Source organism: Carcharodon carcharias, chromosome 15, assembly GCF_017639515.1.
Source record: "Carcharodon carcharias isolate sCarCar2 chromosome 15, sCarCar2.pri, whole genome shotgun sequence".
Lineage (NCBI taxonomy): Eukaryota > Metazoa > Chordata > Chondrichthyes > Lamniformes > Lamnidae > Carcharodon > Carcharodon carcharias.
In genome coordinates, this window is record NC_054481.1 from 28,730,833 (window position 1) to 28,747,819 (window position 16,987).

The 16,987-nt window shown below is 40.9% G+C and overlaps 1 protein-coding gene across 2 annotated transcripts in view; it reads left to right on the forward strand.

The window, feature by feature from the left end:
- Nucleotides 1–16,734, forward strand: part of adcy9 (adenylate cyclase 9) — a 165,708-nt gene extending 148,974 nt beyond the window's left edge. Inside the window, exons 6-10 of one of the 2 annotated variants that reach the window (XM_041207133.1) lie at nucleotides 3,035–3,240; nucleotides 5,425–5,584; nucleotides 6,034–6,182; nucleotides 8,863–8,901; nucleotides 10,206–16,734. In XM_041207133.1, the coding sequence (XP_041063067.1) occupies nucleotides 3,035–3,240; nucleotides 5,425–5,584; nucleotides 6,034–6,182; nucleotides 8,863–8,901; nucleotides 10,206–11,364 (1,713 nt within the window). In that variant the 3' untranslated portion in view covers nucleotides 11,365–16,734. The remainder of the gene's footprint in view (nucleotides 1–3,034; nucleotides 3,241–5,424; nucleotides 5,585–6,033; nucleotides 6,183–8,862; nucleotides 8,902–10,205) is intronic. The other variant, XM_041207136.1, reaches the window with a different exon arrangement.
- The last annotated feature ends 253 nt before the right edge of the window (nucleotides 16,735–16,987 follow it).

The window sequence follows — 16,987 nt, forward strand, 5'->3', positions numbered from 1 at the left end:
CATGCTAAGGTGTTGGCATGGTGAATTTCTGATGCCTAGTTTTTACCAGCTGTTTAACTGAGCATTTATACTGCAGAATTTCCATTTGGTACTTTGTGCTGGCTTTGTTGCAAGATGATGCATTGAATTAAAAGTTACAGCACAAATCCAGCCTATTGTATCCAGTGCATGTTTATCCTAGGGCTTTCTGAACCACCTTAGTTTGCTCCAATGATGCTTGCCTCTAAACACGGAGTGTTGTAGCAAAATCAAAATGCTGGAAATATTCATCAGGTCTGGCAGCACCTGTGGAGAGAAAAGCAGAGTTAATGATTCAGGTCTGTGACCTTTCATCAGAACAGAGCATATCCCTGTGCAATGTCTCCTTACAGGCCAGTAAGTAAAACATAGTTCTGTAGTGTGGCTGTTTCCTGTAAGAAATTCTCCTTTTTCTTGGGTCTGTATTCCATATGCTGTCAAGAGGCCAGGTGACCTGTCAGTACTGCTGATCTTAAACTGATCACTGGAGAGAAGCTTGGAGAAACTTGTTTATCATGCCCTTCCTTGTGGGAAATCACTCTGTCTCTTACTACTCAAACTGATCAAGATCAAGGTCTGGATGTAGTTCTGGACTCAAGCATTGCAAACTGCAGGACCCTAGGATCCAGCTTGCTGTCCAATGGACTACATTCAGCCATGTCCGTTCTTAATGAGCACAGATTATCCTCCACTCTCATATTTCACTGTACCATGGAAAATTTAATATAGGTGACCTATCTGCTTATTCCAAATAGAATTTTCAGCATGGAAGCAAAGAAATGAATGATGATGGAATATCAATTTCTGATACATCAGTGTTGTTAGTCTCAAACAGCCAGACTGAGAATATAAGTGGTAACTGACTGAGCTATTAGTTTCTGAAACCTAAAAGCCTAGGTGATAGCTTTGTAACAGTGTTCTGACTTAGTGAATTTGATGCTCAGTGTAAGATCTCGGCTCTGATTCTCTGGCAGTGCATTCCATTGTATACAGTATTGCACTCTTAACTCGCGCAACCTGCACTGCTGATTCTGTCAGGGACACACATTGTGGGGGAAGGAGCATACTGCCCCCTACTGACTTTTGCACAGAAAAAAAGCGAGCTTGCATTTATATAGCAATTCATCGTATCTCTCAAAACATCTCAACATGCTTCATAAGCAGTGAGTTACTTTGAAATGAGCATTTATATAAACTAACAAATTTTAGAGAAATTGTGTTTTTGATTTTTAAATGGCAATGTTTCTATAGTTTTAGAATATAACCGGCTGTTTTAAATACTCAGCACTGTAAGAAGAGAGATTATCTGCATAGTCATGGGCTGGGAGACACACTGCTCTCTGTCATGGTCTTGGGTTAGATTTGATCAACCAGTAACTGCACAAGTGAATATATCCCCTCATTACTTCACCTGCCAAACCTGTCTGCTAAATGAGTGTAACCAAGGTTTCCTGTTTTAACTTCAGATTTCCAATAGCTGCAATACTCGCTTTTTATTTTAAAAACTACAAGATTAGGATATCTCACAACTAGGCATAATGAAATTTAGAAATAAGTCTTACTGGCTTACTACCAGTGCTAGACTGACTGGTCTTTAAATCCCCTGACTCTTGTCTTCACTCCTTCACCTGAAGTTATACAACCAGGGCCTTCTCCTGATGTCCTGGATAACATTTATCATTTAACCAAGGCCACTAAAAAAGTTATGTGGCTATTAATCACTTTTGATATTTATAGGACCATGCTGTGCATAAAATTACAAATGCTTATCTATATAACGTTGCACTTCAAAAAAGAAATTCATGGACTGTGCAATACTTTGGGGCATCTTGTGGATGCGACATTGATGTATAAATCCTAGTTTCTTTAAGTTATGGTATATCATGCAGCATGCTGTGGGAAATATGATTCATTCATTGGTGACCCAGTACACTTTTTCTTAAGCATTTGTTCTTGGGCTGTGAATATTGCTGGCAAGGCCATCATTTATTGCCCTTAAAGAGGTGGCGAGCTGCCTTCTTGAGCCTCTGCAATCCATGTGGTATAGGTTCTCCCATAGTGCAGTAGGGAGGGAGTTCCAGGTTTTTAACACAATGACAGTGAAGGAATGGCAATTCCAAGTCAGGATGTTGTGTGACTTGGAGGGGGATTTAAAGATGGTGATGTTCCCATATGTCTGCTGCCCTTGTTTTTATAGGTGATAGAGGTTTGGGGTTTGGAAGGTGTGGTCAAAGGAACCTTGGCAAGTTACTGCAGCGCACCTTGTAGCTGGTACACATTGTTGCCGTTGAGTACCAGTGTGGAGGGAATGAATATTTAAGGTTGTGAATGGGGTGCTGATCAAGCTGGTTGTTTTTGTTTTGTCTTGGATGATGTCAAGCTTCTGTACTTTCAACAGATCTATGTCACGCAATGTCCTTTTTACAACTGCATCTAGCTCTGTATATAATAATCAAAGTTTTGTATCTTAGAACCTGTTGCTCATTTCAGTTATCCTAAACTGTCTATTGTATGACTCTCATAATTTTGACATTTTGTACATCTTAGTCAGCCTTTGTATTGTGGTCTTGTGGATTTTTTCCCCACTGTCTGTGCAGAAAGTCTGTACAAAACTTTTCAGTGCTCCAGTTTTCCAGAAAGGATACAGAAGCTGAGTTTTAATTAGAAATGTTTGCAGATCATTTTGAAATGAGCAGGAATGCACAAAAATGATTAGAGCCTTATGAAGGAAGAGAATAGGACAGTACATGGATATACAAAAAGTAGGAGCTAGACATCTGAAATACAATGGGATTGGCATTTGTAGGACAGTTTTTAATTGAACTTGGATGTAACAGACTGATGATACCATTGTTTGTTTGAAACAATTTGTCTACATCAAGCATTTTATACCTGGAATTACGCTTGTTTGGATCATTACTGTTCCCATCTGTTCTGCTTTATATGTTTGTGATGCCTTGGAGCTTGATCTTGTTGAACACATAGTGTTTTTTATTTTTGTTTCTTTCCCCAATAGGTTGTGAACAATGCATCAGAGAAGACGTTTGCCAGTGCCACATTCAGTTCACTCCTTGATGTCTTTCTCTCCACCATAGTCTTCCTCTTTCTCTCCATCACATGTTTCATGAAGCAGGGACTGTGTACATCACCTTCGCATGCCTCTATTGTGGTTTTTGTCCTTGCGATCCTGCTTCAAGTGCTTTCCTTGGTTATCTCCATCAGGTGAGGCAAGCATGCTGTGTATGGATGGCTCTGTGCATTGGGGGTCCATGCTGCATGGGAAAGGGCTGGTAGAATGTCAACACCCTCCATAAACCACAGTTTGTGTAAATGTCTCAGTGCATCTACTCTGTAGTTCATCCATCGGGTGCTTCCCACAGGTTGCGTGAATGCATTTTTGTAAAAGAAGAAAATTGTAAAAACCACACAAATTGGGGAGGCCTGTTATCAGCACCCCTGTGAATGTTGATGCGGTATTGAATTTTGTATGTTCTATGGCAGCTTAATGATCTCGAATCTCCACGTTTTTAAAATGCAAAATGTATAATTAGGCATTTGGGCTTTGGGTTAGTGCTTGATTTAACGGCAACATCTAATCAGATGTCTGAATTGCTATGTCACAATTTTACAGAGTACAGGATTGGGCAGTTGAAAGCTAAAAGATTTCTAGTTTAATGTTTTCATGGCGGAGGGTGGCGGGGACATGGGTTGGGGGGAAGGGTAGGTGGGGACTTACCCTGAGCGATTGATGCTTCAGTGCTGAATTACCTGACCTCAGCCAAGGCAGTAGAGTGATGCAGTTGACCTCATCACCATTACAGTGCTGTGGTCCATTAGTACTGCACTGGTGTACCAACCTGGATTTTTAAGCAGGTATTACAGTGGATCTCTTTAATTAAGGTCAGGAGGCTGGTGAAGAAATGATCTACATCAGAAACGTTACTTGCAAGAAAGCAATCAATCCATATTTGAGCTTGGGTGGTTATCTTGGTGAATGTATTTTGTCACGTGCTATAATAATATAAAGGCTGTTTACATTAACAATGTGGAAATTTTCGACAACAGCATCTCTCTTTCCCTCCCTGCCACATTCCCGCACTTTCCCCATTGTGTTGTACTTGAAGCTGCTTTCCGCACAAATGTGCTTCCAGAGGAGGCAGGTGCACTGTACATGGGTGAGAAATGGGAAGTGGTGACAATAAATCAAAACTCCCCAGCTTCTCTGTATTGTTAATCCTTCTAGGTGCTGAAGGATTTTGGTGGAATTTTCATCCTTACGTGACCTTGAGGTGTATTATAGTAGCACGGAAGAAAAATCTCAAAATGTGACCTCATTATCACCCAACCAGTAACCCCAAAGAATCTCTGTGCACGGGAGAGACCAGATCTTGGCAAACTGTTATCAAGTGGCAGATTTTCAGATGTCGGATTTCCTTAATTGAAAGATGTTGCGTTCTGTGGGTGTTTTGGATATCAGCAGCTATCTCAGCTACCCTCTGTAGAAAATTCAAGTTAGTGATGGACAGTAATATCTAAAAATTTTAAGATTCTAGACTTGCACAACTGTCCTGAATTTCATTCTCCAAGTCCCAGGCTGCCACCAACAATGCAGTTTGCCATCCCCAATAAGGTGACTAGTAATGATACCCTAATTACCTTCAAATTGCATTTGGGCCTCCCCATGACCCCCAACCCCTGCCAACTAGAGCTAAGGTGGTGATGTAAAACGTTAACTTGTGGTTTTGGGTGTTAGAGATCAGGAATCTGTGCAATGCAACGCATGTGTGGCAATTACACAGGTTTCTTTAAATTTTACAGTATGCCCTGATTTTGCCTTAATAACTTGTGCAATAGTATATTGAATTGCAAAGCAGAAGCTACGTTTCAATGCAGATGACCAAATAGTGATTTTTTTTTCCCAACTGACTGTCCAGCCCTAGTTATTTCAGTTTCATGGTCAGCTCCAGCTTTTATTAGAAAACTATCTGCAGTGCCATCTTCTGGAAATTAGTGATACTGCATGCATATCCAGCAACATGAGATCAATTGCTGAAAGCATGACAGGTCAGGCAGCATTTGTGGAGAGAACTAGGTAGTGTTAACGTTACAGATTGATTATCTTTCATCTTTTGTGAATTCTTCTGAGCTTTCTCTCTTTGTGCTAGAATACAGAATAGCAAAGTGCAGGCACATGCATTCAGTGTCTTATACAGCTGCACAGTTCTTACTTGTGCCTGGTTATTAATCAACAGCACCAAGGTTATTTGTTACCCTGCAGTCCTATACCCTCCTTAGTTTAGATGTAAAGGCTGTGGGAAGTTGCAGCAAGTCTGTGAACATCATTTTGGGATTGCTGATTTAATGCATTACCAATCTTTCTAACCTCAGCTCACTCTTCCATTGTAGAATGGCGTTTTACCTGGATGAGGTGATGCCATGTACCAAAAGACTGATGAGGGCAATCTCGGGCTGGCTACCTCGTCATTTTTTCGGAGCCATTCTCATCTCTCTCCCCGCTGTCGCTGTGTTCTCCCAGTTCACGTGTGAATTTAAAACAAATATAAATGTGAGTATTCTTGGATGATATTGGGGGAAGATCCACAAAATGAGTGATAAATTAATTTTGACTAAATTATCCTTAATTCTACTTGAATTCATTGCTGCTTTGGTTTATCTGGAATGCACTGCCTGAAAGGGTGGTGGAAGCAGATTCAATAGTAACTTCCAAAAGGGAAAAAAAACATGCAGGGTGATGGGAATGGTTTGACTAGTTGGTAGCTCTTTCAGAGAGCAGACAGAATGGGCTGAATGGTGGCCTCCTCTGCACATTATTCTATGATCTTACCACTCTTATATTCTTATTTAAGATGGTCTTTCAAGTGAAGGCATGTTACTATATTGTTTCAAACAAAAAAAAAATTGCAGCACGCCATTGACCTTTGCCAACTAGAAGCACCTTGGTCTGTCCTAAATTAACTGAAATGCATCATTTTTTACTTGTGACTCTTTTTGCAGGTTACCATGTTCTTGTGTTGCGCAATGATCATCACTTTCATTCACTACTGTAACTTTTGCCAGTTGAGCTCCTGGATGAGATTCTCCTTGGCTACTATAGTAGGCGTGTTGCTTCTCATCCTGCTGTATGTGACACTATGTCCTTCCACGTGAGTAACATATCTTTTTGACTTCATCCCACTTTCCAGCACCTGGACCATACCCTTGCAGGTTACAGCACTTCAGGTGCTGGTCCAGGTACCTTTTAAATGAGTCGAGCATTTAAGCCTCAACCACCAAGTGATAGAGTTTGATGCAACAAGTTTGGAGCACCAGTGAGTCAGCTGTGGGATATCACGGTTTGGGTTTAGATCTGCAGTGCACTGCCAGAAGAGGGCAGGGGGGATTAAATACAGAGGATGTGTTCCACTGACCGGTTTTGGATATGTGGGAACAGTTCAGTTAACTTGAAGTGAGAGGACACCTAGCAATGGGAGAGGGGGAAAACTCTTTAAGGGACTGATGGGGGGACCTTGACTTTTGGTGGAACTGAGAACTGTGACAATCAGTTATTTGTGCTGCATGCATTTCCTACATAACCAAGAAGACTAAACTCTTAGGATGGATAGTCTTGAATTCAAGCTTGCAACATTAGAACCATAGAAAAGTTATAGTGCTGAAAGAGGCCATTCAGCCCATCTTGTGTGCACCGGCCAAAAAAAGGGGGAAAAAAAGAAACTAGCCACTCATTTTTAATCCCACTTTCCAGCACCTGGTCCATAGCCTTGCAGGTTACAGCACTTCAGGTGCAGATCCAGGTACCTTTTTAAATGAGTTGAGTTTTTAAGCCTCAACCACCAATTTAGGCAGTGAATTCCAGAAGCCTGCCACCATCTGGGTGCAAAAGTCTTTCCTTGTGTCCCCTCTAATCCTTCTACCAATCACCTTAACTCTATACCCCCTGGTAATTTACCCCTCAGCTAGGGTAAACGAGTCTTTCCTGTCTACCCTATCTAGGCCCCTCATAATTTTGTACACCTCTATTAGGTCGCCCTCAGCCTCCTCTGTTCTGAGGAAAACAACACTAGCCTATCCAATCTTTCCTCAGCTGCAATTTTCCAGCCCTGGCAGCATTCTTGTAAATCTCCTCTGTACTCTCTCCAGAGTCAGAGCAATTATGTCCTTCCTGTAATGTGACCAGAACTGTACACAAAATTCCAGCTGTGGCCTAACCAGCGTTCTATGCAGTTTCATCTTTACATCCCTGCTTTTGTATTCAATAACTTATCCAATAAAGGAAAGCATTCCATATGCTTTCTTTACCACTTTATCCACCTGTCTTCCCACCTTCAGGGACCTGTGGATATGCCCTCCAAGGTGTCTCATTTCCTCATCCTCTCCAATATCTTCCCATTTATTGAGGTTTCCGCTCTAGTTTGAAATCAGGCTGTCTTCACTTGAATTACCAAAAGGAACTTGTATTTTTAACTTAACTTTGATTAATCCCTGTTTTGTCACACTACAAAGAGTTGCCTCTTGGGTGTTGACTCCCTCCCCAGGACAGAAATTGAAGAGGTCAAATAACCACTAGCCTTTTGGGGGAATCTAGAACGCAAGGATACTGTTTCAGAATAAGGAGTCTCCCATTTAAGATGAAAATCAGGAGGACTTTCTTCTGAGGGTTATTAATATTTGGAACTCCCCACTGCAGAGACCAGTGGAGGCTGGGTCATAGTCTATGTTCAAGGCTGGGTTCGACAGATTTTTGATCCACAAGGGAGTCAAGGGTTATGGGGGGTAGGCAAGAAAGTGGATTTGAGGCCATGATAAGATCAACCATAACCTTATTGAGTGGCAGAACAAGATTAGGGGGTTGAATGGCTTGTTCCTCCTATTTTGTATGTCCTATGTAAGTTAATCAAGTGTCCAAGTACCAGTGATGTATAAGTAATCAGCAGAAAAAGAACAATAAATCCCTCAAAATAAGCTAGAAAATGTACTTTACGTTCCACTATCTTCCAGAAAGAATATGTTGAGTTATGTCATTCTGGAGGGGTTAAAATCACTAAACCCACTGTCTGAAATGTTTTTACTAGGTAGGCCTACGCTTCAATCTGGAGCTGGGAATTTCAGTTGGAAATTGCACCTGGGCCTGGGTGCTACTGACTCCCAAATGATGATTGCACCTTGTCCAAGCCAAGCTGTTTAAGGTGTTTGTTTGATCTTGGATGTTGATGCTGCAGCCCGGACCAAGGCAAATGATCATTTGCTTAGCTGCTAGTCGTTAGTGAATTGATAATGGACAGTATTACAGTGACTGCTTTATTGTGTAAAGCAAGAAGGGATACATTTTACATCATGTAAATAACTGAAAAAGGAGGAGCTTTATTAAAGGGAATTAAAGTACTTGTGTTTTTAATAGCACAAGTCAACCATGGGAGGTAGAGAAATGATGCTATGAATATCTGGAAATAGGTTTAACTGGGAATTACATTTTGGAGAAGGTAGAACAAAGCTACTAGCATCTAAAGGAGGTTTCGTATTACAGCTACGGATGTATCTTGAATAAAGCAGCACTTTGCTAAACATTAAAATCCACAATCCTGGTCCCAGGTGACCTGTAAGCAATGTCACATGAGGTCTTCCTAAACTGCCAATCACTGAGAAGTTAACAAGATAATTATAACTTATGGATGAAGAAACAATAAACCTGTATAAACTGCATTTTAAACTAAGCTGGTTAGCTGTAAGGAATTAGATATCTTAGGAAGGGAAAAGGGAAAAAGTGGTGGATCTTGCACATGCATGACAAAGACAACTGTTTTCAGATTTTTCATTTTTTGCTTACAGCTTGCCAGAAAACCAATCTGAATCTTTAGAATCGTTCAGGTAAGATTTGAGATTCATTATTGTGACTCCTAAGATCAGTTGTGGAAAGTTTATTTAACAATGACTACTTGCTCAAAACCTCAGTCAGGGCAGGATTACCAGTTGATCTTGATCTTATCTTGATCTTTATCATTTGCACTCCTGAGCAGGGAAATGGAGTTTCATTTGGAAAAAGTTATTTCCAGCAGTACTGTCATTTGAATAATGATACCTCTCAGAATACTGCATTCGCTCAGTACTACATTGCATTCGCAGTCTAGATTATGCATGGAAGTGCAACATTGCATTCATTGCAATAAAATTGAGGTCTTATCTGCTTGTTCATGTTCAAGAAGAGAGGTCAATAATCAGGGGACAATAATTTAAAGTAAGTAGCAAAAAGGTTAGAGGGAAGTTGAGAATATTTTTTCACCCAGAGGCTGGTGGGGCCTGGAACTTGCTGCCTGAAAGGATGGTAGTGGCAGAAACCAACTTTGCAATTAAAAAATACTTAGATATGCACTTGAAGTGCTGTAACCTAGAAGACTACAGTCCAAGAGCTGGAAAATGGGATTAGATTTGATAGCTCTTTGGACAAACATAATGGGCCAAATGATGACTTCTTGTGCCATAAATTTTCTGTTTTTATGATTGTTAAAGATCCCACAGCAGTATTTCAGGCAGAGCAGGGAGTTCGCTTGATGACCTGGCCAAATTCATCCCTCAATCAATACCCATTAGGACAGTTCATCCAGACATTGATCTAATTTTCTGTTTGGCAATGCTATGTGCAAAATTGATTGCCACGTTTCCCCATGTGACACTGACTATACTTCAGAAGTTATTCATTGGTTGTAAAATGCTTTGAGACCTCTTAAGGACATGAAAGACACATTGTTTCTTATTCACTGGGACTTCAGGGCCTTGAGTTACCCTGGCTATGTGATATGTCTTTTTAAAAGCAGGCCTATAAGCACAGGACATAATATCCTCTGGTTCTGCTGGTCTGGACAAGGTGATTTAGCTCGTTATGGTAAAATATCTTAGTCCCTTTAGAATCCTCTCTATCTTTTTTTCAGTGAAAGCATGCCCAATTTACATGATCCCTCCATCTCCTCAATCATTCTGGCTCTTTTCATCCTTTCAATGTTAATCTAAAGTTAGATCTTGTGATGCATACAGCTAGGATTTGTGTATGTTATTGGCAACCTTTGCTCTGAACCCATTCTATAGAGTAAAACATGACATTTGTTTATCTGTTGTTGCTTGTCATAAAAAAACTCTCACTTTTTTCTCCCCTACTCCCCCCTCCCCTCCTCCCCAAGCAGAGAAGTTGGGTGCAATATTTCTATGTCAGATGGGAGTTCAAAGAATCTGGAATTGATCAGACAGGAAGTGATTCTGGATATTGTCCTGTTGCTGCTGCTAGTCTGGTTCCTGAACCGGGAGTTTGAGGTTAGTTACCGTCTCAATTACCATGGCAACGTGGAGGCAGATCTTCATCGGCACAAGATACAGAGCATGAAGGACCAAGCAGACTGGCTCCTTCATAACATCATCCCAGCCCATGTGGCTGATCAGCTCAAGGTGACTCCCCATTACTCCAAAAACCATGAAGATGTTGGGGTTATTTTCGCCAGCATAGTTAATTTCAGCGAGTTTTATGAGGAGAACTATGAAGGGGGAAAGGAGTGCTACCGGGTGTTGAATGAACTGATTGGTGATTTTGATGAATTATTGAGCAAGCCCCAATACAACAGCAATATTGAAAAGATTAAAACCATTGGAGCTACTTACATGGCAGCTTCTGGATTGAATCCATCGCAACGACGTGATAGCAACCATCCACACAGTCACTTGCAGACGCTTTTTGAGTTTGCCAAAGAAATGATGAGGGTTGTAGATGAATTCAACAAGGACATGTTATGGTTCAACTTTAAATTAAGGATTGGTTTCAACCATGGACCCCTCACTGCAGGAGTTATTGGCACTACGAAGCTACTGTATGACATATGGGGTGACACTGTCAACATTGCTAGTAGGATGGACACTACAGGAGTGGAGTGTAGGATCCAGGTGAGTGAAGAGAGCTATCGAATATTGAGTGAAATGGGCTATGACTTTGATTACCGAGGGACGGTCAATGTTAAGGGCAAAGGTCAGATGAAAACATACTTGTACCCAAAAAGCACAAACAGTGGGATCATCCCATCACACCAGCACTCAGTGTCTCCAGACATCCGAGTGCAAGTGGACGGAAGTATTGGGCGTTCGCCCACAGACGAACTTGCCAACCTTGTGCCTTCTCTGCCAATCTCGGATAGGTCTGGTCGCTACTCAAATAACACTGAGGCTAAAGACTCACTTTCTGCACGACAGAAGGTCAAGAAAGAGCAGGCCAAGGAAGTAGATGGCAAAGTGGGTGATGAGGATCCAGAGGAAACAGATGAACTGACGAATTTACAAATCTGTAGCCGACTATGATGCATCTTTTCATACCATAAACCGGCCTCACCCGGTAGGAACCAGTTCACGTTGGTAGTCTGCGTGACATGATGATTATTTCCGGTTTTTAATAGTTTCATTTTACATCCTGATTTCTGTGTGGATCACAGTAACACAGGATCCAGCTCCATTGCAAATGTCTGTGCTGTTTGTGGATATTAAGTGCCTTTGGAAAAACTGAAGTATGTGCTTCAGGTAAAATGGAAGGAGGTAACAGAAAGCATGGCTTAATTTAGAACCCTGGATATAGTTGTGGTTATAACCTTCCCCGTTCCCCATCACCCTCCCCACTCGACCCCAGTCTCATTTTTGTTTTCTCAGTGCTGTTTTGTTTCTTTATACTTTTTGTAACTGTCGTTATTGTATTGTTTAAAATGGGCTTCTGAAAAGAACCACTGGGGGTGGATGTCGGTGAATGCCTGGATGTCAGTGAAAGCCTCTAGTAGATAAAGGGGTGGGGATGGGAAAGATTTGGTCAAGTGAATTAGTAACAAGCCCCAAATAAGTCCTGATTTATTTCAAAGGGTCTATAAATGTGCCACTTCAAACTTGAGGACACAGCATCTGTCTTTCCTTGACTGTACCCACATATTAAAAGCAGTCTGTGGACTGGGTTTCAGACACTCTTACCCATGTTGGTGTCTAGAGGGGCGCATGATTCTTTCAAAACTTGGGTCAGTAGAAGTCTTGAGCCCGGTGTTTGTTCAGATCCGTGTATGATAAGTTTTGAGTGTTGAACAGTCTTGTTCAGTATAGTGAGTTGTGTTGATGTAAATATTGGCATTAGATCCAGGTTAGAATAACATAGACCTTTTGCTTATTCCCAAAAGCTAAATGTTCTTATTAAAAGCCCCAAGGCACTCAGGATTCCTTCGAGATCTGCTTTCAGTTCTTAAAGTCAGCTACGTTTAGTCCCATTTAGAATTGGAAGTTTGGAATTAGGCAGGACCACTAGCCAAACCAGTGGAGACTCTTATTGATGAAGAGGTTCTAGTCATGGGTCCACCTGACCACAAGCTCCCCAAGGACTAATCTTGTCCTGCAGCAGCCAAGTATATTGCTGCACTAACAAGTCATCCTCCAGGCTTCAGGAAGGGGAAAGCAGTACAGTCAGATCATTACACTAAAGGAGCATTTCTGCCAAGCCATATGTTGTGAAACATTTCCAGAAGCAATGGCATTGCCTTCTCCCTCCTTCTACCAGGAAAGCCATGGTGGGGGATGTGGAAATGATAATTTGTCTCCAGCAGAGATTTTATTTATAAACTTTTTTTTTGGAGAACTTGACTTAAATTTATAGAAGCAACAAATGTCATTTATCTCATAGTGTAACCATTTCTAATATTAAAGGGTTCAGTAAACATTCCATCATTACATATATTGTGCATGTGGTGATGGGACAGAATGCAAATAATGGCACCTCCTCTATCCTCCCAAATCGAATAACGCACAGTATTATGGCAGTTTTCATACCAGTTCATTGGGTGTATTCAGATACACTGAATTGGCTGCATCCCTTCTTAAAGTGTATATATTTGAGCTTTGTATTGCCATTGGTGTCAATAGAGATTTTCCCCTACTCTTGCCTCACTCATTTCCAGCACAAACTCTGTATAGTGTTTTTTATTTTAACCCCGATCTTGTTTGAAACTCTTGGGTTAAGCGTATTGAAAGCTGCAGTACAACAGCTGCTGTTGGCACTTTGTGATACTGTATCAGGAAATGTAAGCCTTCCTGCTGGTGTGATTGTCCTTGAGACACCTTGATTGTGAAGTGTCAGCACAAGCTGCTTTTTAAAAATTTCATTTAACTTGATCTTGGTACATTCCATCAAGTGGAATATTGGATTCTGTTCTCACACTCAGCAAACAGACACTCTGGATGAACTGTTGGAAAACTGCCCTGTTGGAATTTACCCCTTAACATGACTGTGGGTGTCTTTCCCCAACATTGGGTTAGATTGGATAAATATTTTGAAATACAAATTGAGGATGTAGTGTCAAATAATATATGGAATAACATTAGATGTTTGTAAGAATGACAAACCAGTGTTGGATTTATGTTTTATTGAACAGTATTAAACTGAATAACCCCAAAATCAAATTTATGGGGTCTGTGGCATGATATTTTCAGGCTATCCATTGGTTTAAGTAGGTGGGTCTAGCTTGGGTTGAGATTCTGTGACCAAGTTTTGTGCACCCCTACTAGTGTGATCAGAAATCCAGACTCATTGGAGCTTGGAATGGGAATGTCCTAGGTTCTTCCTTTATAGCAAAGCCTTGATTGTGGCAGTCCAGATGTTCAATTGGCATAAAGAGAACTTGTTCAGCATGGGTCAGTCAGCAACTGCACATCAAGGCAGCACAATTGTGCAGCTCGCATTTTTCTTGCTAAGGTTCCTGGCATTTAACCTGATCGATGTCTCATCAGTGAGTGTAAGCACAGTACAGCCTTAACCAAATTGGGCACTGAAACAAATATCTAAAGCTGTGAAGTATTCAGTCATCCCTTTAACAGATTGTACCTTTTTGTCTGCATGATCAGATGAAATACTTTTTAAATATTTGCGAAATCCTAAGTCCAATCACCTGAAGCTGCCTTTGGCTCCATTCTGTCCAGCATCCCCTCGATATTTAACACCAAACCATCCCCAAACTCCACTATTGTTCATCTAAACAAGTTCTGTGTGCATACGTGCTCTGATTTAATAAATTGTACTCTTTCTGTGGGTCCTTGCTGACTATTGCACCTAAATAAAATTATGCAAACTATACAGGGATTGGGCCCAATACATCTGCAAATTACCATAATTGAAGTAGGAGTGGTATAATTATATTCTGATTTAATATTCAATGCTGGGATTTATATTAAAGACTGAACTGACACACCAAGTCTACTGCTGTAGCAAGTTCTTGAGGCAGAAGGGACGTTCTTGTAGCTGTGAGCTTGAGTGAGAAGTTGCTCTTCTCTCTTCTAATCACTGGGGTATCCGAATATGAGTCATGCAATAGATTCTAAGTCCCAAGTACTTCTGTCTTTCTGCTCAAAATTATCCTCCAAGTCCAGTCAAAATGAAAGAGTCACCCTTTAAATGACACTGGCAGGAGTACAATGGCGAATATATCCTTAATAGTAAAAGGAGCATATCTCATCCATTTTTAAATTCATCCTCAAATCTTTTGTCCCAAGCCTGGAAATAATGGCCTCAGATTACCACCCTGCCCCAGCCTGTTGGGATTTACAACAATATAAATGTCACCAGGGCCACATCAGCACCTCGTGGAAAATATCCCCCCTTTATGTTTCTATGTTTATAGCAGAGTCTGAAAGGTCTAAGCATATCGAGAACATAATCTGATTACATAGACAAGATTTAGTTTGTTTTCATGGAAAAATTGTTGCACCTTGCAGTTTAGCCCCTTAAGATTTTGCCTAAGGTTTACAGTTAAAAACCCACTTGTTAAGTTTTAAACACATTTTCTAGAAATACACCAAATTTATGTTGTGTGTATTCTCTCCCCCATCCACCCCTCGCCCATTGCAGTGCTGGTCAGGTAGGCTGCTGGGAGTGTTGGTGCCACCAGTAACTGACATCCAATTAGACAGCAGTTGCAATGGAGCCTGGATCCCAGCATTCTCTTGCAGGCTCCAATAGATTGGACTACCATTTGGTATTTCCCATATAAATTCGAAAATATTAAGTTCAGCAATATTTTGCTATAAAAAAAATCCTTGCCCATAAGGGGCTTCCCACTGTTGAAGTCTGGTATTGCAGCAATATGCAGTGAACATTCTAGCCTTTTTCCAGGATAGGTGTATTTTAGCCAAATTAAGCTTGAACTCCCCCCACCCCACCTCAGAAAAAGTACCATAATGTGCAAAACTGACCAGGAAGGTGATAATTAATGGACGTACACGCACTTCTTTGTATGAAAGGATGTGGGTTTTAATTATTGTATAAGGATTTTGCAGCTGTAGAGTCGACTGCATTTAAGTGAACACCCCCACCCTTGTAAAGTGTATTGTATACTGTATACCGTTCAGATGTGGGCACAACCATGATAAGCTTCACTGAGAGTGCTGCAGTGCTACTGAGTGCAAATTTCCCCAAGCTGAACAATTCCCTCTCTTTGATGTTGAACATCCTAATTTGATACTCCTGTTCCAGGAGTGGAGAGAAGGGGCACTGAAAGTCATCGCTTTTGTGTGGGAGTCAGCTAAACATTATATACATAGATTCAAGGGCCTTTTTCTCTCCTACCTCAATATATATCCAGACTTTGTATGCCAATCCCATCATTAAAACAGACCATTAGGGTTTAGCCCTATTCTTGCATGATACCTTGTGCATTTTTTATTGATGCTGATTTATCAAATTACCAAAGCCCATCATTCTGGAACTTTGTGGATTTTTTTTAAAAACCACCCATTTTTGAAAGATGCTGTTCCATGTTTTGTTCTCCTTGTTCCCCCTCCCCAACACTGAGCTCTTCACTGATGCACAAAAAAGCAGCCACCTTGCATTCTTATATACACTAATTGCTATGTGCTGAGATGTCCAGCACCATGACGGGCTAGTTGGGTTGGGGTTGATGTAAGCAAGGTTGGCAGGTAAGTTGGGTTTGACGGTGGGTTGGTGGTGTTGGGCAGTGCAGTCACACATATTTATACCCCACTCAGTGATTTCATAATTATCCACATTTTACCTTGACATTTGAGCATCCCAATGCTTGTGTTGCAAGACACTGATTTGGAGGAGCTTTTTCCATTTCAGCCCAAAAAAACAAATATTGAATCTCACTTGTCCGTTTGGGACACTACCCAAAGAATGCTGTCACTCACTGGCTTGAGTCATTCAGTAATGTTTGCTAAATTACACAACTATGGCCAATGCAAAGATGGATCTTGGAAGACCAAACCAGTCTAAGCACAGCTGTTGAGACCTGCCAGCTGCTGCTAGAACATAGTCCTAGCTTGTGGTAGTCATGAAGGAGGAGTTCTCTGAGCAACACTACATACAGTAACTCACTGTGTGGCCTGCAGGGAATATGGGGTTTACACATTGTAGCAAGGGGAGTGCTGCTCTGCAGTTGGTCTAATTTGTAAATAATTTGCCTATGCTTTGATGACAGAAAATGTATGTGAAATATTAAGCTATATGTATATAGATAAACAATATATAATGACTTATTGCTACCAATCTGTAATCAATTGTATATTAAAAACCATTTTACTGTGACTAACAGGACATGATTTCACTGTAAATGTTCACAGTACAATCTGCCAATTGGAGAACAGTATTCATAATAAAGTTTTACATGAGTTGTGCTGTGAGGCACAAGTATTTAACACTGGAAAGTTGGGAAATGTGAACTGAATCATACTTACCTGGTAAGTTCCACTGTGTGTGTGTGTGTGTGTGTGTGTGCATATCTTTTTTGAACTGAGAGTTCCCACTGCACCCGCTCCCCCCAACCACCCATATGCTCAATACCAAATGACCCTGTTACCCAACAGCTTTAATTATACTGATACACATTTATATATTAAAGTAATCTACCTTGTGATCAAAGTTTATTTTGGGCTTTCTCTAGATACAGTT